Below are 27,788 nucleotides of genomic sequence, written 5' to 3'. Positions count from 1 at the left end.
ATTATTGTATAATAAGTACAACAAATTCCGATATTTTTTAATATTATCCTATATTTTGCATGTGCGTTTGAGTCATGAATAACAATTTTTCGAAAAAAAAAATTAATCCAAATTAATCTCAGAGAAAAACAATAAGATCAAAGTAACCATTCTGACACTCAACAAGCACATCTCCAACCCAAGTCCGACCAACATCAACAAAGTCTATCCTATTCAAGGTAAAGCACATTACCTTTACCTGTAAAGCTACTCAGAGTACGACGTCTTATCCGAACTCGTATTGGAAGCAGGTGATGAGGCTGTGGTGTCATGCAGCGACCCCACCAGAGAGATGTAATCCGCTGGAGGTCGGATAACGGATGACAGGTATCCGGTACCAGCGTAGGGTGCGGCCAGGAACCTCCTGGGAGGGCTGTACCTTTGTAGGTGGTACGGTACGCCCAATGGGGAGAAAGCGGATGGTATGGAGGGTTCGTCGGATACTCCGCCGATCATTAGTTCCATGGCTTGGAGGATATCGCCTCGACATCTGGAAGTAAAGAAACAATAACATAGTAAAAGAAAAATAAAATGCTCATACTAATATATGTTAATAAAAAGTTGGTAGGCAGTTCTTTTAGTTTCAAAGTAAAGGAATTTTTCCAATTTTTTGATGTTATTACAAATTTTGTTGCAAATATTATTCCTAATCTTAAATTGAAAACCGCGTTTCGCTAGCTACAGTAATTTTGGAGATTTTTTAAAAATTTTAATCCCCTCCCATACCCCCTTGCCAACCCCTCACCCCCACCAAAAACTAATGGCCAGATTCTCGGGTGCCACAGTATTTTTGTGCCAAATTTAGTTAAAATCGGTTTAGGGGTGTTTGAGTTATCGTGTTACAGACAGACGGACAGACAGACACCATGAAAATATTTTGTATTTAGGTCATTTTTGACCCAAATAACTCATTTTGAGTGAAATTAAAAAACTTTTTTTTGTCGATCTTAATAGCCTACCATACCTGTTGGTGTGGTAGAGGAGGTAAAAGAGGATGGTATAGTATGGTATAAGAGGATGCATTTTCTATAATCGCGTTGCTTGGCTAATAAACTAACATCATTTAAAACAAGCTTTGAATTAATGTTCGGTATAAACTGAGCCCAAACAGCTTAAAACTTGATATACAGGGTGAGTCTTAAATAAGTGCAAATATTTTGAGAATTGGTAGATCTCGACAAAAAAAACATATTTTTTACCGTTTTTCAAATAAATTTAAAAAAAGTAATATATTGCTTTATTGTACGAGGCTGTACGTTTGACTGTTACCGCTGGCATACAGCCAAGGCACAAAAAGTCATTTTTACTCCGAATAGAACATGCTATTTTTTTCAAATCCCACAAATAAGTTTTTAAACAATTTTAAACGTTCCTAATAATATAAAAAGATTTCAAACTCATACATTGTATGTAATTATATAGATATATATATTGAGAAACTATGGTTACGCTCGTTGAATTTGACACTTTGTCAGGTTATTAATATAGTTTCGTACTTTTATACTTAGGCGTAAAAGTGCTTTAGTTTTATGCCTAGACATTAATATTACTTTTTATATTGTCAATCACGTCGCAAAAATTAAAACTTTTGTGACGTTTAAAAAACAATGTTTTTTTGGTTAAATTTTGAGAACCACTGTATCTTTTTTAGGTTTTCTTTCTTATAAATTTAATCTACTACTCTATGTTGCCATATTGTCAAGAAATTATATTTTTTAACTAAAAACTAACAAAATTTTCAAAAAAATATCAAAATTTCAAAAATGAATAAATCTCTAAAAATATTTGCACTAATTTAAGACCGAGTTTAAGACTGACCCTGTATAATCTGAGACACCACTGACCGACAAATAATTGATTTCTGAAGGTATTATAACCATTTTCACAAACTCGGGACGCCATTTTACATAAAAATTAGCAGGAATGGTGCCAGTGCTTCAGGTTTTTTTTTTACAACCAGTATTATTAAACAACGCGCCTTCACTGAGTTTATTGACACTTGATCAAAACCTACCTTTGCAAAATAGCCTCTACGTCCGACCTCCTCCTCCCAGGAAACACCCTCATCAGTATATTCACCGGCGACCTCTGCGACGGAGGCTGAATCTGCTGCAACTGCTGCGGCGTCGGGAACTGCCCAATAAAAGGATTATGATGGAACCCGCCGAAACTCCCCTCCTGCCCCCCACTGACCGGTTCCGGACTCTGCATCTTCTCCCGCTTCAGCGACAGGTTCTCGGGCGTCTCGTGCTGGACGTCCTCGTCATCCTCCTCCACGTCCAGGTCGGCATCCGGGCTGGCCGTGAGTTCTTCGGGTGGCGAGGGGCACATGGTTATTTGGGGCGGCTGTTGATGAGCAGAGAGCATAGACGGAGGTGGAGGGGGTGCCGGACTGCGTGAGGTAGGCCGGCGGTGGTCTTGGTCTTGGTCGGAGTCGGAGTCGTCGGGGGTGGTGCGGGAACGTTTGGTTGCTGGAAGAAAAAAAGGAAAATTTAGTATAATTTTGTAGTATCATACTGTTGCAAAACTCTTATAAGGGTTTCAAAGAAAACACTTCGAAAAGAACTCACGCAACATATATGACACGGAGTGTTGTAGCTAAACGATTAGATTTTTACAAATTATAAGTTGTGGGTTCGTTGAAGGACTATTAGAATTACAATTTAAAAATATTTTTACAAGATACAGAGTGTCCCAAATAAATAAAAAATATCAAAGTTGTATTTGTTTAAACAGAACACCCGGTATATTATTACATTTTTAGATTCTACGATTAAAACAAAGGTAAATTTGATTAAGGTTCATCTTACGTTTATGAAACATTTTCAATTTTGTGAAATTGCAGTAAAAATTTTAAGGCTTCATTTCTCCAAGGGTATCAAAGTTTTTAATACTAAATATTTACTGATGTTTATTTGTTAATCAGTTATTGTGTTGCAATAATAAAAATAATACTACTTCATACAGAGTGCCTAAAAATTTATTTTAAATATTTTCTAGATTTAAACGGCAATACCTTGTTTAATTTAAATAGAACACTCTATATATTTTTGGAGAATCAGATGCACAATTTAATTGTCTATCAAATTCTATTATTCCATTTTATACCTATCCCTTCAAGTTTTCGTAGAAAATGCATTTTCTTATAATTTAGACCTCATTTATCAATATACCCATGGAATATTGACATTTTAGATTGTTTTTAGAGCAACAAATGTACAAAATGTACAGGTGCTAATAACTACAATATTACTAGCCCATTTGTATACAAAAAGAAAAGTATTTAAATCTTTATAAAAGAGTATATCATTAATTAAATTTACCGCCATTATTTCCACCCAAATATTCATTAATTACATACTTAATTGTGTTAGTTGATAAATTATTCTAAATAAATGTGAATTTGAATCAAAAATCAATATAATAACACCAATAAAAGGCTATTAATTTCACAAATTATTTTTTTAGAATCCAGTGCCGTAAAAAAATCAATCAAATTTATAAAAATTCGTTTAATTTAAATCAAAATGAAACCATAAATGCAACCCCAAAGGAACAAACATCCGTGCCGTTTAGTCTGGACCGAAGAACAACGTACGTAGCGGAAAAAGCAAACCCGAAGCCCTTAAGAGGACTGGTTTAGGGGTAAAGTGGGGGGTGGGTGTAGGTCCGGCCTTCGTCGGACGCCCTTTAATCCGGGACCCTGCGCGCAGCCCCAACAATACCGGAAACAAACTCTGGAGTGTGCGGTGGCCACTGCGGGATAATTAATAAAAAGCCGTGTCGAGTGGCCGGAGCGGCCATTAAATTAAAAAACAGTTTACATTGGCTTCGACTCCCTCGAAAACTGTTTTCACGTTTTTAAACTTCTCTCGTTTTTTTTTTTTTTTTAATTAAACGCTGAAATTTGCGGGCCGCTTTTTTTCCGTTGGTACTCGAGTTATTCATTTTTTGCAATAATGAACATAATTATGTTCATTTCTCGATAACTCTATTAATATACAGGGTGGTCCGAAGTGTATTCCGGAAACTTCGTACAAAATTCACCCGTACAAAATTCAGTTGGTACAAGAACTCAACGAAGACGATTTTGATCGTCGCTGCAATTTTGTGAAACTGTGAGTGAACGAGTGGCGAATGATAATAATTTCCTATTTAATGTGTGTTTTTCGGATGAGTGTACTTTCTTTTTGAACGGTGTAGTTAATCGGCATAACTGTCGGTACTGGGCTGAGGGTTTTTTCACGAGGTGCACACACAAAACCCTCAGAAGTTGAACGTGTGGGCTGGTATTTTTGGAAATTCTATTTTGGGTCAGTTTAACGATATTGAGAAGAACTTCAACGCACAAGTCACAGAACAGCTATCTAGCAACTGCCGCACCTGATCGTTCAACCTTGTGGCAAGTGAAAAAATGCTTAAACATCTAGAAATAATAAGAAAAAACAGCAAATTGGTAGAAGGAATTTATCCTTATCATTTACTCTGATAAATGTTTAAATAAACTTTTCAAATTTCAATCCTTCATATTTTCTCAATGACTCGACCGATTTTCAAAAACAAAGCGGGAAAGTATAGAGAATAAAAAGCCCTTTTCATTGCGGTACCACTTGACCCCGCTTCCCATTTGAAAAAAGTTGGGGGATGACACCCCCGCTTAGAGGGTTGAAGATTTTGCAATCATTTTTGGAACAAAAGTTGTCCCCCTCACAAACAAAATTGACGTGTTTTTGGATTTTTTGGAAAAAAAAATATCCTGGCCTTTATGCCTTGCGGAACGTTTTCGATGGGCCACCCTGTATAATAATTAATATTGAAAATTGCAGTGTTGATACAATATATTCCAAGAAAGAAACAGAGGGTGTTCTGAAAAACTATTTGTTCTCAATTTTCTTCTTCTTTTTGTTTCAAATAAACTGAAAACTTATTTTCTCTCCAATAAATCAACGATAAAAACGGGAAAATACAGATAAACATTTATAAAAGTTTTATATAGTGGGTTAGTTTTAGTTTAAATTAATTTAAAATATTAGTTTTTTTTACGAAAAATGATGAAGTAAAGTGTTTTTCATAGTGAAAAATCTAGAAAAGTGCGCTGCCAGCTAACGAAGTATTTTGTTAGTTAATCATTAAATTGCGAGTTAACAAATAAAAAAAAACAACTTTCAAGTAGTCAGTCACTAATTAAAACAGTTTACAATGACTTTACCTTCAAACAGATTAATTAACAGGTTTTTTAATTTTGTTTTATTTTGTAATTAAATTCTGAATTTTTTTCGCTTTTGCTGTTGCGCGCGAACTTATTTTTCTCACTGAATGAACCCGTTGAAGTGGAAATATTGAAAAGAAATGCTAAATGTTACACGGTAGACGCTTTTTCTTTTTGTAAAACCAAAAGCCAAAAATAAGTGGATAAAATGACACTAAACCCCGAAAAATATTTTATCCACAAACATATGTATATATTTTTTTGTTAAAGATTGATATCCCACTAGAGGACAAAAAATTAAAGTAAACGCTTCATATGAGGCTGTTAACGGGAAAGATATACAGGGTGGCCCATCGAAAACGTTCCGATAAATGTTTAAATAAACTTTTCAAATTTCAATCCTTCATATTTTCTGTATGACTCGACCGATTTTCAAAAGCGAGGCGGGGAAATATAGAGAATAGAAAGCTATTTTCATTGCGGCGCCACTTGACCCCCCTTCCCATTTAAAAAAAGTTGGGGGATGACACTCCCACTCAGAGTGTTGAAGATTTTGCAATCGTTTTTGGGGCAAAAGTTGTCCCCCTCATAAACAAAATTGACGTGTTTTTGGATTTTTTGAAAAAAAGAATACCCTGGCCGTTATGCCTTGCGGAACGTTTTCTATGGGCCACCCTGTATTATATTCCATGTTTCAGCACTGTAGATTTTAGATTGTGTGGAAGGGGGAAGAATTAACCACCAAGACCGGACCTTAAAAATGTATTGTGTCCTCTTTTCTTGAGTTATAACTCATCATACAATCTCAGGGCTTTGACAAAAGTCAGTGTCTCAGACGCTTTTATAGAGGTTAGTTCTCCATTATTAGTCGTACCAATGTTTAAGACACGAATGGTTGTCCGTGTCAACGCACTCAGTGATGAGGTGTTCTAGTGTTTCCCCATTTTCCTCCCAGAATCTCTATTCGCCGTTGTTTCTTAGCTTCGATCTAGGTGTCTCTGAGGTGTTCATTGAAAAGTATCCTGTTAAAAACCCCGTGACAATGCGAAGATTCTTCTTGCTTAAATCGAGGAAAATCTTTAATTTTTCTCGGTCGTAAGTTCTGATAAATTTCTTCGAGTGTCGTGGACCGTTGGAGGGTTCCCATTCCAGGTTACGGATGGAGTTTTCCAGGTTCTTGAGTTCCGCTTTAAGTTGTTTTCTACTTGGGAAACAGAACGATTCTGGTCGAGTGGAGTGTTCGCTCCTTTTCTAGCAAGATCGTTTGCTTAGAATAAGATTGCTAACTTTCAAAATTAAAAATAGAGGACCCGAGTGTAAAAAAGAGGACAAGCAAAAAATGTTTAAACCTCGCTCAACTGTCAAAATTTTATCCAAAAGCTATGTAAACGTTATACCGGATAATGGCATTTTTACTTTCTCAGCGCATCCACCAATATTTCTTGTACGTAAATATTTATTTTCTGAATGAAGGAGTGGAGCTAGCAAAAGGCATGCTGTTGCCAGATTAGCAATTTTATTAGGCATTGTTGCGATAGACGATAATTTTATACTTAGATTTTGAGTTTGGTGTGTAAAAAAGAGGTCTTGCGGGATGCGCCAGAGAAAAGAGGACGGTACGATCAAAAATAGGGGGGGAAGGGACTGTCCTCTGAAATAGAGGACGGTTGGCAACCCTAGTGTTAGAAGGACTTTACTTTCTTTGCCTAATTTGTTCAAGTTCTCTAGGCATTCTTTGATCAACTTCGAATTGGATGTTACTGAGTTGATCGCTTTTAATGCTGCTTGACTATCACATAAGATGGCTATTTCTTGTGCCCGATATATTGTTTCAGACCGACTGTTCAAGCTCCTACGCTATGTTCTTGAGCTCACTCATATTTTTATCCACGTCGCGTCAGTGAGTTAAGAAGCTGTTAACTCACGCATTTTGAGTGAGTTAAGAGCTTCTTAACTCACGCATTTTCATTACCGCACTCCTTGTTTAGATGACTACCAAAGAGAAAAAAATGTTTTGTAAAACATTTATTTTGCACTAAATACAAATAAACTGTTCTATTGATAATAATTATAAAAACATGAAAACTATTTTATTATAAATGTTAATGATACAGTTTGAACAATCTTTCAAGTAAATGCCGATGAAGCATATATATATTCATTTTAATAGATATCATAGTACGTATCATTGAATAGAAAGCCCAAAGAGACGGAGGCTTATGAGTATCGGATAAATTGAAAAAATATGTTATGAGTACCTTTTCATTTCCATAGTTGTGTACTTTTTTTTCGGTGCATCATTTTTCATACTTATAGAGTATGAACTTCTGTTTCGATCTTGCTGGTAGCAATCCAGAAATGGCTCTGAATGTCTCTTCCTCAATGTCAGAGGAAATGCTTTCCGAATCACTCATTTTTTAAACTAGTGACATCAATATTATTTACTGTCATATTGACATTGCCATGCATGGTGTTATTTGAACAAAGGTATTAAGGTAATTGATTTTTAGGATAGGTATAGTTAAGTACAATAATTTTTAAAATTCATTGTGTGTTTTTATAGTTAGACGTAGATAAAATATTGTACAATATACGCGAGTTAACTCCATTAAGATACTTGTGTGGTTACACAACTCGTCCTCCGCACTCGTGCAACTTTCACACGAGTATCTTAATAATGCTGTTAACTCACTTGTATCGTGAATATCTATTATATCTCTATTTTTTTAGAAATAGCAACAGCTGCAAAATTTCTTATCAAAAAGATTCAAAATAAAATGGAAAGTTAAAAATACCGATGTGATTATTAAAACCGAAATTATACAATTATATATTATACAATCATTCGCGTTATTCAACTTAAAGCAAAGTTATCTCCACAAAACCTGTTCCCAATATTGATTTAAACATATAGTAAAGTGTCTAAGTTCCATCTAGCTCAAGGTATACCCACTTAAAAGCGTAATCTATGCTCGAAGCGCTTGAAAAAAGAAAAGGAACAACACAATTCACTAACATATATTTAAACGTTCATCGGCTATTAACTTTACATGTCGTCGATTGCTGCGACCAATCGGGACTGTAAGCAATAAGTAATATTCTTGTTTGCCCTGCCATTACCTTCAGCAAATGTTTCTTATTTTGAGTAACAGTTTCACATGGACAAATATGCTTTTCCCCGGCGAGCAGCATGGGCAAACATGGGCTTTTAAAAAGGCGACTTCCAACTGATCATCGCTTTAGATCAATATTTGCACTGCAGCGTTGTGGTTAAGAGGGGTTGTGTTTAATCGAAGATTTGGTTTCGTTTAAAGTATTTTTAAAAGGATATTATTTTTCAATTTTTTTACTGAATTTGAATATTACTTCAGGTATATATTACATATTTTTAGGGTTAATGTATATTATGTTTCATAGTAGTCCTAAAAATATTAAACTTTTGTGTCTTTTATTTAATTAACTTTTATCAAAATAACTCATAACCGGTAACAGATATCGACGCGACGTGCGGTTTTCACCATCATGTTTCTGATAAAAATTGAGGTTTAGACACCGACATTAGTGTTCGTCTATCTACAGAAAAGGGTGTTTCCTTTAAAAGCGTCCAATTTGACCCACCCTGTTCAAAACGTAGACGTAAGTTGTTGAGAGAGCTTACATAACAGTTTTCTTATTTGATTTTAAACATTGATCAGAGTATAGAAAACAAAAAATCAAACTAAACCATTTAAAATGATTTTAAATTACAACGTAAAATTGAGGCGATAGCAGTTTATTGTGATCCGCACAATCAACCTCGACTTTCCTGCTCAATGTTTTTTTCTCTCCCTCTTAACCAAAACAACCCCTATCTCTAATTGATCTCTCCGTTGCTCTACACACTTCTTAACCTCTCCGCGCCACACAACGGAGAAACAGCTCCGGCAGCCGCTCTAACGACTCTCGAAAACGATACAGAGGATTCGTTAACGGCGGGGCACACGGCTCTACATAGTTTTCTGAGCGGTTTAAGATGAATATTATCGAACTGGGTTTTAATTGGAGCCGGATAGATTGTACACAGTGTGCATTCGACCGAGCTGCGCTTTTGTGCGCTGTGACGTGGTCGAGGGTGCCGTTTTATTTCGTCCTTTTTTATTATTTCGTTTTTTCTCAATTAAAAAGTGGGAGATTTGAGTTTCGGACAAGTCTATAAGTTTAGGGTAAAATTAAGTTTTTAAAAATTTAAGAGTCTTAGATAGTTATTTAGTTTTTGAAACATCATTATGGGGATAGACTAGGGTTGCCAACCGTCCTCTATTCCAGAGGACAGAGGACATTCCCCTTTTTGATCTCACTGTCCTCTTTTCTCTTACGTATTTAATAAGTCATATTTTTTTAAATACCAAACTCAAAATATAAAAAAAATATTTGCCTATCGTCACAGTGCTTTAAAAATTTGTTAATTTCTCTCTTTCGCAAGTAAGTAAGAAATATTTGTAGAACCGACAAACATGTTTAACTATTTTATGTTTCCTGACTGTTAACTTATGTTTTAAAAAAATTCCCAGATTTTGCTACATGCGCAACCATCATAGGCGTATTGAAAATACCACACACAAAAGTCGACGGTGGTCAGCAATCACCTGTTTTTACATTTTATATTAACTTGTGACGTCATTTGGAAGAGCTCAATAGAAACATAAAAGAACTAAAGCTTGTTTGGAAACCAATTTGACATTCGTGACGTCAGCACTCCGGCAGTCTAACGTATAGCTAATTGCCATTCGCAAATATATTCCAGATACGTATAGTGATATTGTATTAGTATTTTGATATTTCATTTTTAACGTGATGGCTTTTTATAAAAGTGAAGAATTTAGTAAGAAAAATATTAATGATGGAGATGAACGTGTACGGATTCATGAATGGTCACGATCATGGTCACGACACTATAGAAATGTGAGGTATGTATGTATATATATACATAGAATTAATGGCATTAATTTGCAATAGCACCTCGAATCCACAGTTTCATTATGGAGCCAGATTAAACCAATCAGAATGAGTATTATGTTACCGTAAAAGCCCGAATATTGGTAAAACGTAGGGTTACCTTAAAAGGTCACTTTAGGTTAAGTTTAGATTAGGCCTATATTTTTATTAATGCAAAACCAACTAAAACCTAATTCTAATCTAACCTTAACTCACTCTCTTTTTTGCATATTTCGAGCTATTATCTGGGTATTTCTAAGTTTAACCAATATTCGAACTTACGGTGTAAATTTATGGACTGTCCATAAATTTAAATTCGCCGCACAAAAAATAAGTAATAGATACTGTAGATCAAAATAAATTAAAATATAGTTCCAGGATAACTTAGTTGGCAGCTTCTTTTCATCATACCTAGTTAAAAACCCGTCACTACCACTACTCATAGTATGTATACCTATGTATTTTTAAACATCATTATGAGATTTAAGTCATAGGTGCCCATAATATGAGTAGCGGTATTGACGGTTTTTTGTTATGATGAAAATGTTGTGTGATATGAAAAAGCAACAAAATATATTATCGATTGCAGCAACTATACCTAGTTTACATTCAGTATGTCCAATTAATATAGAACATTATAGCTATGCATGATTTTAAAAATTTGCTACCATTATATTTTCATAGTTGAGTTTTTGAAATTATTTGTTAGCTTCTTAAACAAAACAGACCCATAATAATTCAAATCTTTATCATCCAAAACTTCCAAGAATTATAAAGTAATCTCAATTTTTTAAAATTATTGCATGCCTTAAATGTTTGCAGAGTTAACAAAAATATGTCTTTGATTACCTGCAATTAATATATTTGGTCCAATTTATCAGTTCTGCATCATATCCGAAATTCAGATTGTGTGTGACACAACGAAGAGTCAACGTGCAACGTGAACGACAAGAAAATGGCAAGCAAAAAAAAATGTAAAGTCTTAATTACTAATTACACAGTCGTTCTCTTGAGTTCTCCTGCCTAAAATCTATATTGCCTTCCCGAAGATTTTAAATATAAATGATTGAAACTCATACAAGTTTACCACAATTCAAACTTAAGATAATTATTTAATTATTAAATCCATAATTATATTAAAATATAACACTTACGAAGTTACTAAATATTAACTATTTCTACTTAATCATTTAATAATTGTGATAAAAACACGCTTGATTATTTATTTTAGAAATCATACGGGCTATAATCATTAATATGACTTTATTAACAATACTTAAATCAAAATTTATTTGAAGGAATGCTACTGTATTACAATAATTGTAAAACAAGTATGTAATAATAACTCGGAATAATTATTAAAAACTGCTCATCTTGTTATAGATGTCGACGTCTTTTCTCTATTATTTTATTAGCCGTTTAGCTATAGTTTGATTTCAGATAATGCAGATTTTAATGTGCCATTTGTGTTTTGTTATTGGAATTATTATTTTTAGCATATTTGGTATACTCTATGAAGTTATTTTTAAGTGCTTCTGTCCATTTTTCAATTATTAAAGTGCCTTGAGATACAATTAAAATTAATTAATTGGTGTATAGTATTCGTATTATGGGTTTGTTTATTTTTTATGAAATGATTTTTTTTCCTATTAAAATAAACATAGCTTACTAAATCACTAGCTAGCCATTTTTAAATACAGGATGTTAATTAAGTATTTGGCCAAACTTTAGGAGGTGATTCTTTGAGTGTTTTTAAGGTAAAAAGTTCATATAAACATTTGTCCGGAAATGGATAATTTTAAAGATACAGGGGTGTCAAGGTATTTTCTAATAGACCTTTTTTATTAATATCTCAAAGATCCGTTAACCGATTTTGTTGAAATTTCGCCGTGTTGTGAAATTTAATAAGTTAGCACTAATTAAATGATAATTATTATTTACAACAATATTTAAACGATAAAAACTTATCCCAATAAATATTTGGCACCGTCTTGAATTCATTTGTTTTACGTTATTTTTTATTTTAAAAAGTTTGGCGTAGAATTTTGAACATCCTGTATGATTTACGATTACCATATTTATATAGCAAAGTAAGAACAGATCATCTAAAGTAAATACCTAATATAGTTTTGATTGATAGAACAATTCTTGTATTTTTAATAATTTTTTTAAGAAGGGCTGAAAAATATATATTTTTGATTTATTTATTATCTTTGAAACTAACGAAATATATATAAGTGATCTGGAAGGAAGCCAAAAATGCAATAATATGGGTGTTCTATTAAAAAAAATCATCCAGATCCATTCATACTTTTTTGAGCCACCCTATAGAAGTTAAAATATTTTCCTGAAATACATCCTGGTAGATACTTTAGGTATGCACTTAAACAAATTTCTCAAGTTTTTTTATTCTAGGAGCTACACTACCCGAAGCACTATTGCAGGACCCTGTATAATATACGCATTTGCCAAATGCATCACCCGGTATTACTTTAGTAATAATGATTAACTTTTCTAATGCGAAGCATTGCCATTCTTTTTTTGCTTTAAAATTGAACGAGAAACCTTGTCACGAATACTAATGCCATAATTTAAGAGGCCATGAAAGGCACTTTATTAACAGCTCCTCCTCTATTAAACTGTTACTCGGGCATTTACTGCAAACAGTCAACCGCACATTCCGACTTTATTGCGAATTCTTCAAGTATCATTTATGGATAATGAAAAGAGGCACGGAGAAGAGAAGCCCTCTTTTACCATTTACGGCATTACGGTTTTGTCTTTTGGGGCGCATCTCTATATCTTCTTCCCCATCTCTCCCTTTCTTTCTTCTGTCTCTGTCTTGCGCGTTTCGTCGCTTTCAAAATCATCCACTTAATAACCTGTTGAGTGGGAGGGATTTTGCGGTTTTTAAGTGACAAATTGATGGAGTAAACGTATCGTTTCGGTTGGAGTGGTGGTTTGTTTGCGAAAGGGGCGGATCGAAACCTTTGACGAATCATTTCCGAAAATGTGATTGTAATTTTAGCATACACTCCAGGTGAAAAAAATCCGCCAAACCAAATTTTTTGTCATTTTTTATGTTTTATAACTGTTTTATTATTAGTGTTCCGTAACTCAAAAAGAAAAAAGAAACTGTATGTGCAACTTCTTACTAACAGCTATGAAATTGAAGGATTTGAAGGATATGTATTTTTTTATGAATGCTTTTTATAAACCTCAAAAAAATTGGAGTTAATTTAATATAAAACCGTATACTATCCTAGCTTCATAATATTATAATGTTTTTTTCTTAATTTTTATTAAAAAACTAATTAATAATAATTCTATCACTCGGCCGGATAGCCTGGCAGATGTGACAATTAAACAAAATACTACTATAGTAAATGCCACGAATGTTTGGGAGTGATTCATCGGTCGCTACCATGTGAACTAATCTGTTCAAGGTCACATAAAACTTAATTCCAGTGCCGTAGTGTTTCAAGTCATATAATAATCAATATATAATCTGTTGTAATTTGTTGTTTTAACTGTCAAAGTCTTGTCAAAACATATATTTGGTTATAAATATAAAATGGAATGCCCCATTGGTCGCCCTGCAAGCACACCAATGGACTGACGCACAAAAACGAATCAATCAAAGAAACGCGATATAGTATCGTCTTTGTCAATCACGCTAACATTTTAGAATAAGTAGGAGGAGCGCAGGCAGATGATTAGACCGGACCTTTAAAAACCTACGTCTGCGGTAAAAATTTACGTTTTTAATGTAAAAATGATAGCGAGCGTGTCGATTCTAACTTCATCAAGCGATGAATCACTCCCAAACATTCGTGGCGTTTACTTTACATCTATATCTCCGACTACTAGGTACTAACTGTTACTAACCAACAATTTGTTTTGTCTGGTCTGTGGTCTGTTTTTGTTTAGATATTTGGTTCATTATTCATGTTGGAGATTTATCTTTAAATTAATGTTAATGGTTAGGCAAATTCATAGAATATGTATTTCTTTTGCATAATCAAAATGATCACTCTAAATTTTACATAACCAAATTATCACTCTAAATCGCTGTCTTTTTTAGACAGATGTCACTTGCCTTGTCATTATTCAATTCATTATTCGAATTCTCAGAATGTTGTTAACAAAAGTTTTATCTTGAAATAAAATTTGAGTCAATCACAATTGTTTATCTCCATCAGTTACCGGATTAATAATACAGAAACTACAGTTCGATTACAGACATTCATTACTTATAGTAATTTACAGTAATTTTACTAAATTAAAGGAATATTCTCGTCGATTATTGGTTTGAAATAAATATAACAGTGTCCTCCAATAAAAATGCGAGTTACTAACTCTAAATTCTAATTCTGAGCTGGCAAATAAGCTAGATACTTTACCTAGACCGTTATTCAGAAGCTACGAGCCTATCGATGAAAATATGCATGAAATCAAGGCTTACAATATACAAAATTAATTTTCTACGTCTGGACGTGTCTGTCTATCTGAGTAAAAAATGTAAAAAATTAGTTGGTGTAGAAAATATAAAATTTTCTATCTACCCAGCCCTGCTGTCAACTGAACCTACCTGGACTGGCTGGTTCTGCAGCGCCCGGTGGTGTTTTTCTCTGATGCAAGAACGTCGTTTGACCTGCGCCCAATTCCAAGGGAGCGTTAGGTTCTGGAGGGGTTAGAGGGGGCAAAGGACCCTCGGTCAATGCCGGGGCTGGCGTGGGGAAAATTATACCCAATTCTCTGGCTTCGTTCTCTTCCTGTGCTTGCTGACGTCTGAGAGCTACCTGGGCGGCCATAACTCTTTGCCGTTCGGCAATAAGGGTGCATTTGGCGCAGTTGCAATCCCTCCAACGGCAGTACCTGGAATAAAAAAAATACAGCTTCGATCTACATGTATTTTTTAGGACCCTCTGTGAAGCTACTTAAAAACATTTTGAAAATACGAAAAAAAAATTTTGATATACAGGGTCGTCCGAATATTTTGCAGATAAAAATAAGGAAAAAAGTTCGTATAAATTTATGTCCTGCATCCTTTCGGAGATACAGAGTAGGTATAGAAGTTTCATTTTTATTTCGATTTTTTTCAAATAATTTCTGAATTAATGTCAATATTTGGATGAAGATTGGTATCTAGACGTTCTTTGACACAAAAAAATTGATTTCTATGTCAATATGGCTCCTACTTGTAAGGCATGTAGTACTATCTAAATGATTTTTAAATGTTTTGAAGAATAATAACTTTTCGTTCGTACCTGTATTACACTACTGAGTGAAAAAATATACATTTACGCCATTTTTTACGTAAAAAAGGACTCTTAGTAAAAAATCGCTACCAGGAACCGTTCTCAACATATTTGGAATGGAAATAATCAATATGACTAAAATTATAGATTTGAGAACTTTTTATTTTTTTTTAATTACTCATAATTTTTTCTAGAAAAAAAAATATGATCAAACCGTTTCTGTTGCACCTTTGCCACAAAAATAAAAATTAAATATACCATATGATCGAAAAAAAAAGACGTCAGCGATAGCTAGGAAATGAAGATCGCTGTCATTTTATATGTAAAATTATATGGAGACGGATAACATCGATGTTCATATCCAAGCCAACTGGACGCCGTTTTTTTTTCTCATACGGTATTTATGACAAATCATATTATGTCAACTATTGACATTTTTGCTTTAAAAAATAGTATTTTAATTTTCTCGAAATATCGAGTATATGATACCAAATTATTCGTAAAAAAATTATCCTTACAAATATATCGACGAGCAAGCCTGGTTCCATTTTCAAAAATTGAGTTAAGATTACAAATACTATACAGGGTAAGGTATAAATAAGTGCAAATATTTTCAGGGGTGGTAGATCTCAATAAAAGAAACATTTTTTTTTATTTCGTTTAAAAATTAAAAAAAAATGATTTTTTTTTGGAAAAATTTTGAGAGCCACCGGATTTTTTCTGTATTTTCATCCCTTTTATTACCGTAACCGTAGAGTAAAGCCGTAACTATGGTAATATCAGAGATTAAGAAATTATACCGTGGGAAAATTTGCGGTGAACAGGCAGTTCTAAAAAGTTTTCGAAAAATATACAGAGAAATTTAAAAGAAAATGCACGATTTTCAACATCTTTTTTTAGCGAAAAAACCTCATAGACGTGTTCCTGGGGTCGAAATATGCCACCCTTGAAAATATTTGCATTTATTTAAGACTCACCCTGTATAGGCATCTATTAACCGGCCTGAAACAGACACGAAAAACATTTTACGATCAAATATGTTTTCCAAGGCTTCTTAATTAAAAATTAGTGATATTAGCAGTCATGGCGCTCTAGAATTAAATTTAAATAATATATAATAATACTATTTTTTTTAATTAAAAATGTCAAAAGTTGGCCTATGATATATCATTCTAACCAGAATGACATTTTCTATCAAATAAAGAAAAAAAATACAGCTGGTATACCATTTAAAAATGAAAAGTGGTAGTAATTTCCGGTAAAACAAAAAGTGACCGAAAGTATAATGACGTATTTAGTCAATCAATGTCATACACTAACATACCAAATCTCGTTTTTTTTTATCTGAAAAAATAAAAAGTTCTAGAAGTGAGACATTTTTGAAAGACACCCGGTATACAATAAGATGTACAGAAACAGAAAGATGATATTTCTTGAAAATATTTAATTTAATATTTATCAGATTATTCCGTGAAAGCTTCTTTTAATATCCATACCCCGCGGAAGAAACCCTTCGTTCGAAAAGCAATTAAAGTAAAATTTTACTGCTCAACTTTTCCAAAGAGTCTGCAGATTATATCTTCACCGGGAGAGAAGAAAAAAAGCAGGGATAACTCCAATTAAGAGAAGCTATTTGTGATTTTTAATGGATTTTTGGCCGCGCAGTATAATTTGTATAATTTGCAAATATAATATCGATGAAAAATCACCACAAAACAGTGGCGGCTCGTGCTAGATGTAGATATAGATTGTATGGGAGGGGCAAAGTTAGTAATCGCAAAACAATTTCCGACGCACGTGATCAACTTTGATTGACAAGCGATGGCAAGAGCGCTGCCAAATTGTGATGGATTTATGAGATAAATCTTAGTCTTTTTTTTGATTTTATGGAAAGCACTGTTCAATAAAATGTTGTATCCTATGTTATAGGGCCTATTTCTCTCTACAATTTCCTGTCTCACAATGTACCGTTTGTGTCGGGGAAGGGATCATAGTTTCATAGTTGTCGATTTTCGAAAGAAATCAGTACATGTATATTATTTCGTATATTTTTCATTTTATTGATTTTATGGAAAGCACTGTTCATTAAAATGTTGTATTCTATGTTATAGGGCTCGTTTCTCTCTACAATTTTCTGTCTCACAATGTACCGTTTGTGTCGGGGAAGGGATCATAGTTTCATAGTTGTCGATTTTCGAAAGAAATCAGTACATGTATATTATTTCGAATATTTTTAATTTTATTGATTTTATGGAAAACACTGTTCATTAAAATGTTGTATCCTATGTTATAGGGCTTGTTTCTCTCTACAATTTCCTATCTCACAATGTACCGTTTGTGTCTGGGATGGGATCATAGTTTCATAGTTGTCGATTTTCGAAAGAAATCAGTACATGTATATTATTTCGAATATTTTTAATTTTACTGATTTTATGGAAAACATTGTTCATTAAAACGTTGTATCCTATGTTATAGGGCTTGTTTCACTCTACAATTTTCTGTCTCACAATGTACCGTTTGTGTCGGGGAAGGGATCATAGTTTCATAGTTGTCGATTTTCGAAAGAAATCAGTACATGTATATTATTTCGAATATTTTTAATTTTATTGATTTTATGGAAAACACTGTTCATTATAATGTTGTATCCTATGTTATAGGGCTTGTTTCTCTCTACAATTTCCTGTCTCACAATGTACCCTTTGTGTCGGGGAAGGGATCATAGTTTCATAGTTGTCGATTTTCGAAAGAAATCAGTACATGTATATTATTTTGGAATATTTTTAATTTTATTGATTTTATGGAAAGCCCTGTTCATTAAAATGTTGTATCGTATGTTATAGGGCTTGTTCCTCTCTACAATTTCCTGTCTTACAATGTACCGTTTGTGTCCGAGAAGGGTTCATAGTTTCATAGTTGTCGATTTTCGAAAGAAATCAGTACATGTATATTATTTCGTATATTTTTCATTTTATTGATTTTATGGAAAGCACTGTTTATTAAAATGTTGTATCCTATGTTATAGGGCTTGTTTCTCTCTACAATTTCCTATCTCACAATGTACCGTTTGTGTCGGGGAAGGGATCATAGTTTCATAGTTATCGATTTTCGAAAGAAATCAGTACATGTATATTATTTCGAATATTTTTAATTTTATTGATTTTATGGAAAACACTGTTCATTAAAATGTTGTATCCTATGTTATAGGGCTTGTTTCTCTCTACAATTTCCTGTCTCACAATGTACCGTTTCTGTCTGGGATGGGATCATAGTTTCATAGTTGTCGATTTTCATAAGAAATCAGTACATGTATATTATTTCGAATATTTCTAATTTTATTGATTTTATGGAAAGCACTGTTCATTAAAATGTTGTATCCTATGTTATAGGGGTTGTTTCTCTCTACAATTTCCTGTCTCACAATGTACCGTTTGTGTCGGGGAAGGGATCATAGTTTCATAGATGTCGATTTTCGAAAGAAATCAGTACATGTATATTATTTCGTATATTTTTCATTTTATTCATTGTATGGAAATTCACTGTTCATATTTATTATAACATTTCTTAAAGAGTTTTTACGTTTTATTTTTAATTTAATAACTAATATTTTAGTAATTATTAATTGATTTATAGCTTATTTTACTTATTACATATTGGCAAAAACTAGTCCATTATGAAGATTGTTCTAAGTATTATTATGGGTTATTTATTTATTTATTTATTGATGTACACCTTATAACGCCATAAGTGGTAATAAGAAGTAAGAAGGTGCTATTAATGCACAAACTAATAATCACAGAATTTAATAAAAACTAACTTTGAAAGTGGTATAATATGCTTATCAATCAAACTTACTTCTCTGACTGCAGTCAAGGATAATAACGGACCTTTATTGTCACATTTTCGTGCAAATTGTTTATCAGGGAAGCTACAAGCTCTTTGCTTCGACTGTTTAAAGGCTTCGACGTATTTTCAACACACAATTTCAAGAAATACGTTACAAAAACTCGAAAATTTAATTCTTAAAAGAACTGTTTGCATGTGCTTAAAAGTGCAATTTTTAAAAAGAGACTACAAAAATTAGTAAAAAAACGAGACTTGCTCACAAAGATTCAACAACAACACGATATTATACAAAATTATGACTGACATTAGGATAATTGTCAAATAATAAAGGACAACATTGCTGAACACGGCGCAATGTGACCAACATAGCGATAATAAAATTCGGTTTAAACTAATTTTTGCAGCTTTAAACTACATAAAATATCTATTACAATCATTTGCTCTATAAAGTAAAATGACGAGCTGTTCGGTATCTAAAATTTAACAACAAATTTAAACATTTTTGCCAAAATTTCATTCAGTCAGGTTTATAGACTTTATTATATAATTAATTATATTTTTATTACCCTGTACTGTTCGGGGCGCTCTCGGGGGTCGGCTAAGCGGGTATGTGACCGAAGAAAAAATATATTATATTTCAGAAATCTGCCTAAGGTTTAGCCCTATCCTGTCCACACCCAAAATTCCAAAAACACGTGCTTTGATTAAGGCTTGATTAAGGTTTGCACGGCTTCAGCCTTTACCATAAAATAGCGAGTAATTTGTTACAAAACCATATAAATTATATATCACTGTAATCAAAATCTTAAAAATAAAGAAGACTAAAAATGTGCTACAATACGGATATAGTATAATCCTTTATCTTTAATTTCCTTCTTCATTTGTGTAAAAATACCCAGCCAGTTTTACATAAAACCTTAAATGCCGAAGGCTGATTTTGCTACTTTTTCGGACTACTGAAATGGACTCTTAGTTTTTGGAATAAACAGAAAAAATAAAAAAGTTATAAAATTTATAATAGCATTAAATTTGGGGGTTCACGTGCACATGTGTCACCATTAGGGTTACGCCACTGGGAATACGTAAACAGTTTGGAAATCTTTGGTCAAATATTATTAAAAGCATTAAAGTAATAACTGTCGATAATGCTTTCTATTTGATTTATGGATTTTTACATTATTTTTTCGTTATTCTAAGTAGTTTTATGCTAAATACCTGGCTTTTAAAATGTTGCGTCAATATATCTACATTAGATAAATATTTGAATACTGTTTCTCAATTAGTAACTTAATTTGAAAAAAATACAAATAGTATTTTAGAAATCACTTTACTATTAACCTCTTCACAAACATAATACGCATATATGAATACAAAAACATGAAAAATATAGAGATAGATATTTATTCTTTAACTGACTGACATTTCTTACAGAAAAAAGACAGTCGTTATAAATTTCCATTAAACTCTTCATCCATTTTCTAATATCTGCATATTAACCTAAATATTTATCAAGATGTGATTTATTATTATAACACTAGTTTACATGGTTTTCATACCCCAGCTGAAAGTTGTTATTTTATTATTTATTTAGGTAGAATTATCCAGAAAAAAATAATAGAAAATTCTGTCACATCTGGTTTAAGAAACATTTATTTACTTATCTGAAATACATAATGTTGGTATTAATACTAAAAAAATTAAAAATGACAAATTTTTGCCTTCTTTTTATAGCTATTTGAATCAGTTTCTCTTATAATGAACCAACAGTAATCCCCTAACATGTTTTCATCCCAAAATCCTTGATGTCGTTCTTGGTGGAAACGTTCCCCTTGTTCGTCACTCATACTTCCTAAGTTGTTAGGAAAAAAACTCAGATGCGAGTGCAAAAAATGAATCTTTAATGGCATGTTTACTCCCATCTGTTGAAAATTTTCCAATAAATCGGTAACAATTTCTTTGTAATTTTCACTTTTTTTATTTTCCAGAAAAAGATTCTTCCACAGCCATTTGGAATGACTTCCAAGAAGATTTTTCATTGACAGATAAAAGGCTTTCAAACTGAGAATCTTTCATAATTTTACGGATTTCTGGGCCAACAGTGGAACAACATATCCCAATGTCTTCGTAACACAAAAGTAACAATCATTTTCATGATTACTAGGTTCTCTCCATAGCATTGGTGAACCAAATGGAAGGTGATGACCACGAATCTACAGCTTTCGCAAAACACATGAGGCACCCACTTTTTATCTTGGTTTGCAACAAGAAATCCAAAATAATAAAGATATGCAAATTTTAACGAATCTACAATGGGTCTTCTCTTCTTTGATAATATATATTTTCCACAAACATACCAAAAACGATCAGAACTTTGTTTACATATTCTAGTCGACATTTTAAATCAAGCCGAAACAAGATAATTCTTATCGTTTGAAGCGAACGAATAACACTAAACTGTCCTCACTATGTCAGGCATTTGACTGCAGCAAGAAATTGTGACGTGATAGAATATTTATTCTAACACTTTTAGATTTAAGGAAGGTAGATTAACATATTTGTGTGCATTTACTTCGGGGTATATAAAAAAAGTTAAACTTTGTAAACTAGGGTAATTATTGTCAAAAAATATGGTAAAAATATTTTTTTTTACTTTTTTTATTTTTAAGTTCATGCTGTTTCAGTAGCAAAATATGAATATCCTGTTTTTCTCAGAAAATGCTTAGTGTGGAGTTAAAAAATATAGTCAACACACAAGAGAGCATTTAAAATATAATCTAAAAAAGTATCTATTAGGTAATTCTAGAAATCTTTTTAAAATTAATGTATGTTTAAATCTTTGAATAAGAAGACTAAGGAAGGAGCATATTGCTATCCATGTATTCATGCATGGTGAGCGGAAAAAGCACTCTAGGGTGGGGATCCTTGACAGTTCTGTTTGACGATTCATTTGACACATTTGAATTTGATTTGAAATTTTGTGGATTTGTCAGTCTTTACGGAGCTTATTTTATGTTATTTATTATTTATTCTACTACTGATAGTTGTATAAAGGTAGTAAATCTAGATGGAAATTGTGGCAGAACTTAAATTAACAGTGACACTATCGCGATTTAACGAAAAAGACTCTAAAATAGTTGGTTGTGTAGCGTGCGGTAGATCTCGGCAAAAACTGAGTGAAATAATGGAACAACTTTTCGCTAGTAAGTGACTATATAATATACATACGTGTAGTAAACCGATCATTTATGAAATTCACTTATATTAACTAAATTATATATTTTTCTTGCATTTTAGCTTTTATTTATTACTTGTCAAAGATTAGATGTCAAAAGAATTTAGATACGTTAATTTGACTTACCTGCTTCAGTAGCGTATCGGATGTTTGTGTTAATAAATACTTATTATAACTTATCTATTTTTATTAGAATTATATATTTTTATAACAATTTTAATAACTACCAACATTTATTCACAACGTAAAATAAAACAACAAATTATTGAGTCTACCCCACGTCTACCCTACATCATAGTTTTACATTTTTTAAATAAAATTAGAACGACACTGATAAACCGGAATTTAAGTCGGCCATATTTGAGGCCCATCGCGGTGTACCTAAGATTTTTGATATGCTCCTTCCTTAGTCTTCTTAGTCAAAGGTATAAATGCTCTAGAAAATCATTTCATAACCTGTGGTCCGCGACTATGAACATTTGATTTGTTATAATAATGTATTTTTTCCATAGCAACTGTTAAAATTGCCTTATATCTATCAAAAATAGAAGATAAAATAGAACTTTAACCGCAAGGGTACATCATTAGATTAGAATGCTCGTCAAAATTTTGGGTCGCGACCGTTGTACGCGGTCTGGCGCTGCTATAGCGGTTGCTAAGAACAACCGCAAACAAAGACAGAAATAATTTTCTCTGGTCCATATCTCTTGAAAAAGTCAGAATCTTCAAAATTTATAAAACCTTTCAAAATCTAAACTGCTCTCATTGAAAAAAATCCAAAAAGCGTTTAAAGCGTCCATTTTCAAAGTAATTACTGCTATCTTGTGAGTTTAATTTAAGTTTTATTTAGTCAAACCCGTGATAATTGTGAAAAAGTGGTATTAAAAACTTAAAAAGCTGTGCTGTGAACTGTGAACTACAAATACCATCGTGGATCGTGACATAACGTCGGTTTCCAATGATTCATAGATATTTCATACATGATATAAATCCTTATATAAATTAAAGTTTCTTGTATGCAACACACTCTATTTAATTTATAAAATTAAAAGAAAATAATAAAAAATTTGAATAAATAATATTTGCCAAACCGTTTCGAAATTTTCAAAAGATTTGAGTCGCGACCGTTGCAAGAATAGCGCCAAATAGTGTTTACATTGTCCTTATGGGTAGTTTCCAAACATGGGGTAGATTAAATGATACTTTAACAGCGATGGTAAGTTAAAAACTCTATTTCTTCTCGCACGTTTTTTAATTGCTTCCATTTTTGAAAAGTTTTGTATTCCTTTTCATAAGTTATTCGGGATTTAAATGGAAGTAGTTTGGATATGGCGTTTGTAACCTTTTCCTGAATATCCGTTGGTAAATTACTTATTTCGTTTTGAGCCATTTCTGGCTCCAATTCAAACAGCAATCGACACGAAAGAGAATTAAAAAAATTGACTCAAAACTGACAACTAAAGAGGCAGCTTTATTTATTTGTCAAATTACATAGAAACCAACGCCAACCCAGCAGAATATTTTTTCTACTCGTAATAAATTCCTTGAAATAATAATTTCTGAATATTTTTTAAAACGTAACTCGCTATGGATAAAATATAATATTGTTTTATACACGACGATAAAATTGCATTGTCGTCTCCCGAAATTAATTAATTATTAAATTTAAATCTTTTCGGTCGACGACAAAATACCATTTTATCGTCTTGTATAAAAAATAGTATTATTTCATAATACATTGTCTAGTCCACCATTCAAACAAACGTTAAAATACGTCTATGGAGTGTAGAGGTAAGGAGAAATATCTTCGTGCATTAAAAATAGTCAATACAAAAGGGAAGACTTAAGATGGCGCTGCTGTAGCAAAACCTTAAAATTTAAAATATGCGCCGAAAATTTTTAGAACCGGAAATGATTCAAAAGAGATAAATATTTGACGTGAAGGCGCGGGTTTCAAAAATATCCAAATTTTATTATCATGTCAAATAAAATAAATTATCGATTTTTATTCAGCAGCAATAGACTGGGCCTCTAATATATAAAAATAATTGTTTTATATTCTAAAAAATAAAAACAAAACTTTTTTGGTAATGTTTGGTTATGTTACTTTTATTCTCTTATCTATATGGTTACTTTTTATTTTTTAGATTTGTGCGTCATTAGCGCCACTGTGGTTATTTGGTGAACCCTTATTCTTCCCATTTTCGTGACCGCTTAAGTAAAGTCCCATAAGAGATATTTCTTGTAACGTTTTAATAAAACGATACTATTGGCAACCCAACATACAGCCTACCAAATTAGTTCTGACTAATTTCGGATACTCTGTTGATCGTACTTGCCCTTGACGGCGCCATAACTAGAGCATCTTTTTGACTATCGGAAGTCACCATTTTAGATTCAGATTTCGTGGCTTAAACATCGACATACTTATCTGAAGTCATCCGAAAAAGTTTAAACTTTTTAATTCTATTAACCTTTGGAATGTAGTCCTAATGGTTCCTGGCATTTGGGGAAGGGATCAATTTTAAGTTTTCATGGGTATTTTGGTGGTAAGTTTGATCTTCATCATATTTTTACTCTTTTGGTTCAACCTTATCTCTTTACAGATTTTCTAAACGTGGTTTTGGTTGTCCTGTCATGAGTTTAATTTTTGGGTAAACCCTCAGCATCGTGAGGTAAGTTCTAAAATTGCTAAAATGCATTTTGTGCATAAGTTGTGTCGTTTCCAGGGTTTTACCGTCCAGTTACATGGCGAGTTATATGTCGTGATTGGTGGTTTGAGGTACGAGAGCCTGTATCTATGATCCATGTTTGATTTCCATATGGCTGGTGGTATTGTAAGGGGCTGTTCGAGGTGTGGTAGATTGGAGATGAGCTCCCACACCTAGCGTCCACACACCATCCAGAGGGACGATCAGGCCAGATTTCATATTTTTTTATTAATTCATTTCAAATCTATTTACTTACTGTTGACGAATTACGTAATTAATTATGTAATTATTAGAAATCATTTTTGAATTTAATTATTAAAACATAATTTTCTTAATTTTAAATATACAAATTTTTATATATTTTAATATCTTGTCAAGTATTTTGTGATGGTGTCACTTGACATATTTATTTAATTAACTTTTGATTGATTTACGGCATTATGTGCGCATACAACAAGGTTCATGAACTGCGTTAGTTTGAGGTATATACTTATTTAACTTTTTAGTTTGCGTAATTTAATATTAATAATGTCAATGATTTTTAATCAACAGAACAAGTGATACTATGTTTTTTATGTCATACATTTAAATTTTGATTACTTATTATTCTTAAGTATTAATTCATTTTAAAAACCTAACTTCATCCATCAATTACTGTCCTTGTCTAATATTTTTTTAATTATAAATAAATTTAAGTTGGGGTAAAGAGATCTATTATTTCTGAGTGGATGTCCTGGCGCCCAATAATTATTGTTTAATTGATTAATTATAACACCTAATAAAAAAATAAAAAACGAACCTACGACTGCTCGCAAAGACGAAAAGCTGCCGTTTGCATTGTGTCAAGAAAACGTCACATTCTTCTCATCTCTATACACTACATAAATACGTCATAAACCGATCTAGTAGGAAAGTAATAATCCTGTAATGTAATTGGGTCATAATAAGGGTAAATATAGGGGAGATGGAATGGACTGATAGAAGAGGCAGACCTAATGAAATATACAGGGTCCGGCAAAAGTGCGTCGGGCATCTGTAGCTCCTAGAATAAAAAACTTGGGAATTTTGTCTAAGCTCAAACCTAAAGTACTAAGATGCATTTCAGGAAAATATTTTAACTTCTATAGGGTGGCTCAAAAAAATGTGAGTGGATCGGGATGATTTTTTTTTAATGGAAAACCCTGTATATTATTTTTTTATTAGATGGGATAATTTTTAGTGGTTTCGCAGATACATTCAGTTTTATCTCATATGGCTCTTTTTACAGTAAAATACGAGATAAAAATCGTTGGGTGGCTTTGATAAAAATTTACAGTGGAAAATGCCATATGAAATATAAAACCGCGAATATCTGCGAAACCATTAAATTTTTGAAATACTCTAAATACAAAAAATGTTCATTTTTTAATTCTCCGTTTACTAAAAATACATTAAGGGTGTTCCATTTAAAGAAACAAAGAAAAATTATTTTATATTTTAGAAAGTTCGGCGAAGGATTTTGAACATACAACATACTGTATGATGTACGGTTACCATATTTATAGCAAAGTATGTACAGACCATCTAAAGTAAATATCTAATATAGTTTTGATTTCAGGACAGTAGATATACTTATATTTTTAATATTTTTTTTAAGAATGGCTGAAAAATATATATTTTTTATTTTAATATCTCTGAAACTATCGAAAAATATTTACTCATATTTTAGGATTATGTAAAGTGATCTGAAAGGAAGCCAAAAATGCAATAATATACAGGGTGTGTCATGAAAAAAATCATAATAAATCGAAAAAAATTGAGACAAAGCAGAATCCAACCTATATGTTGATATAAAAATAAATCTTAATTTTACGTAACAAACGAGAGTTGGCACATGTTTTTTGTATCACCCTGTAGAAATATCATGCCGCTGGATCACGGTATTTTTTTGTATACACCAATTAGGTTTTATTTAAACTAAATCAAACATACCTCTTGTGGCCTTTAAGTGCTGACACCACTCCATGATTCCTGCACCTCGCGCACTTGGGCGTTCTCTGGTACCGCTCCGAAGCCCTGAGAAAAAACGACGGCGGTATAGCGCCCAGCACCGGGTGCTGCGACATTATCGCCGACATGTTCACGCCGCTACCCGGTAGGCTCATGCTCAACGCGAAACCTCAACAAAATCGCCACAAAACATCGATCGCATCCGCACGCTACAAACAACGGCAACTGTGAGATAGACACTCCTCTCCATCCGCTAGCAAACTTACCACACGGTGGCTACACTGCTGAAACTGTTGGTTGTCACCGAACTAACCCCTCGGCCAATCCGAGCGCCGCATACTTTAGGCCACGCCCGCATTCTGGGTGACGTAGAGAGAAAAGAGGCGGAGCAAAGGCGTCCGGTGTGTTTACTGTATTATGTGCCGAGGCACAATGAGCGCTTGAATAGGAATACAAACTAGTTTTCAATGGCAAATATATATTATATTATGTTCGGGATGGTATAATGGGTTCTTGAGGAGGAGGAGGAG

At 32.8% G+C, this 27,788-nt stretch overlaps 1 protein-coding gene across 1 annotated transcript; it reads right to left on the bottom strand.

Moving 5' to 3' along the window:
* Positions 1-36: 36 nt before the first annotated feature.
* Positions 37-27,481, bottom strand: LOC115888028 (doublesex- and mab-3-related transcription factor A2-like). Its single transcript, XM_030907596.1, has 4 exons — positions 27,241-27,481; positions 14,814-15,100; positions 2,054-2,510; positions 37-529 (listed from the first exon to the last, which is right to left on the bottom strand). Exons 1-4 carry the CDS (start codon positions 27,411-27,413, stop codon positions 247-249), a joined length of 1,200 nt encoding a protein of 399 aa, XP_030763456.1. The 5' UTR covers positions 27,414-27,481; the 3' UTR covers positions 37-246.
* Between the last annotated feature and the right edge of the window lie 307 nt (positions 27,482-27,788).

Source organism: Sitophilus oryzae, unplaced genomic scaffold (assembly GCF_002938485.1).
Source record: "Sitophilus oryzae breed Bouriz unplaced genomic scaffold, Soryzae_2.0 scaffold_682_pilon_pilon, whole genome shotgun sequence".
NCBI lineage: Eukaryota > Metazoa > Arthropoda > Insecta > Coleoptera > Curculionidae > Sitophilus > Sitophilus oryzae.
Note: the sequence above shows the minus strand (reverse complement) of the source record. Positions and strands in the feature narration are given on the sequence as shown.

What these genes read in the sequence shown, in the direction of transcription:
- LOC115888028 (XM_030907596.1), bottom strand. Translation starts at nt 27,413, where the DNA reads ATGAGCCTACCGGGTAGCGGCGTGAACATGTCGGCGATAATGTCGCAG. An exon ending in TGCAGAACCAGCCAGTCCAG is followed by an intron (nt 2,511 to 14,813) that starts GTAGGTTCAGTT and finishes TTTTTCTTCCAG; the next exon opens with CAACCAAACGTTCCCGCACC. An exon ending in GTAGAGGCTATTTTGCAAAG is followed by an intron (nt 530 to 2,053) that starts GTAGGTTTTGAT and finishes CTTTACTTCCAG; the next exon opens with ATGTCGAGGCGATATCCTCC.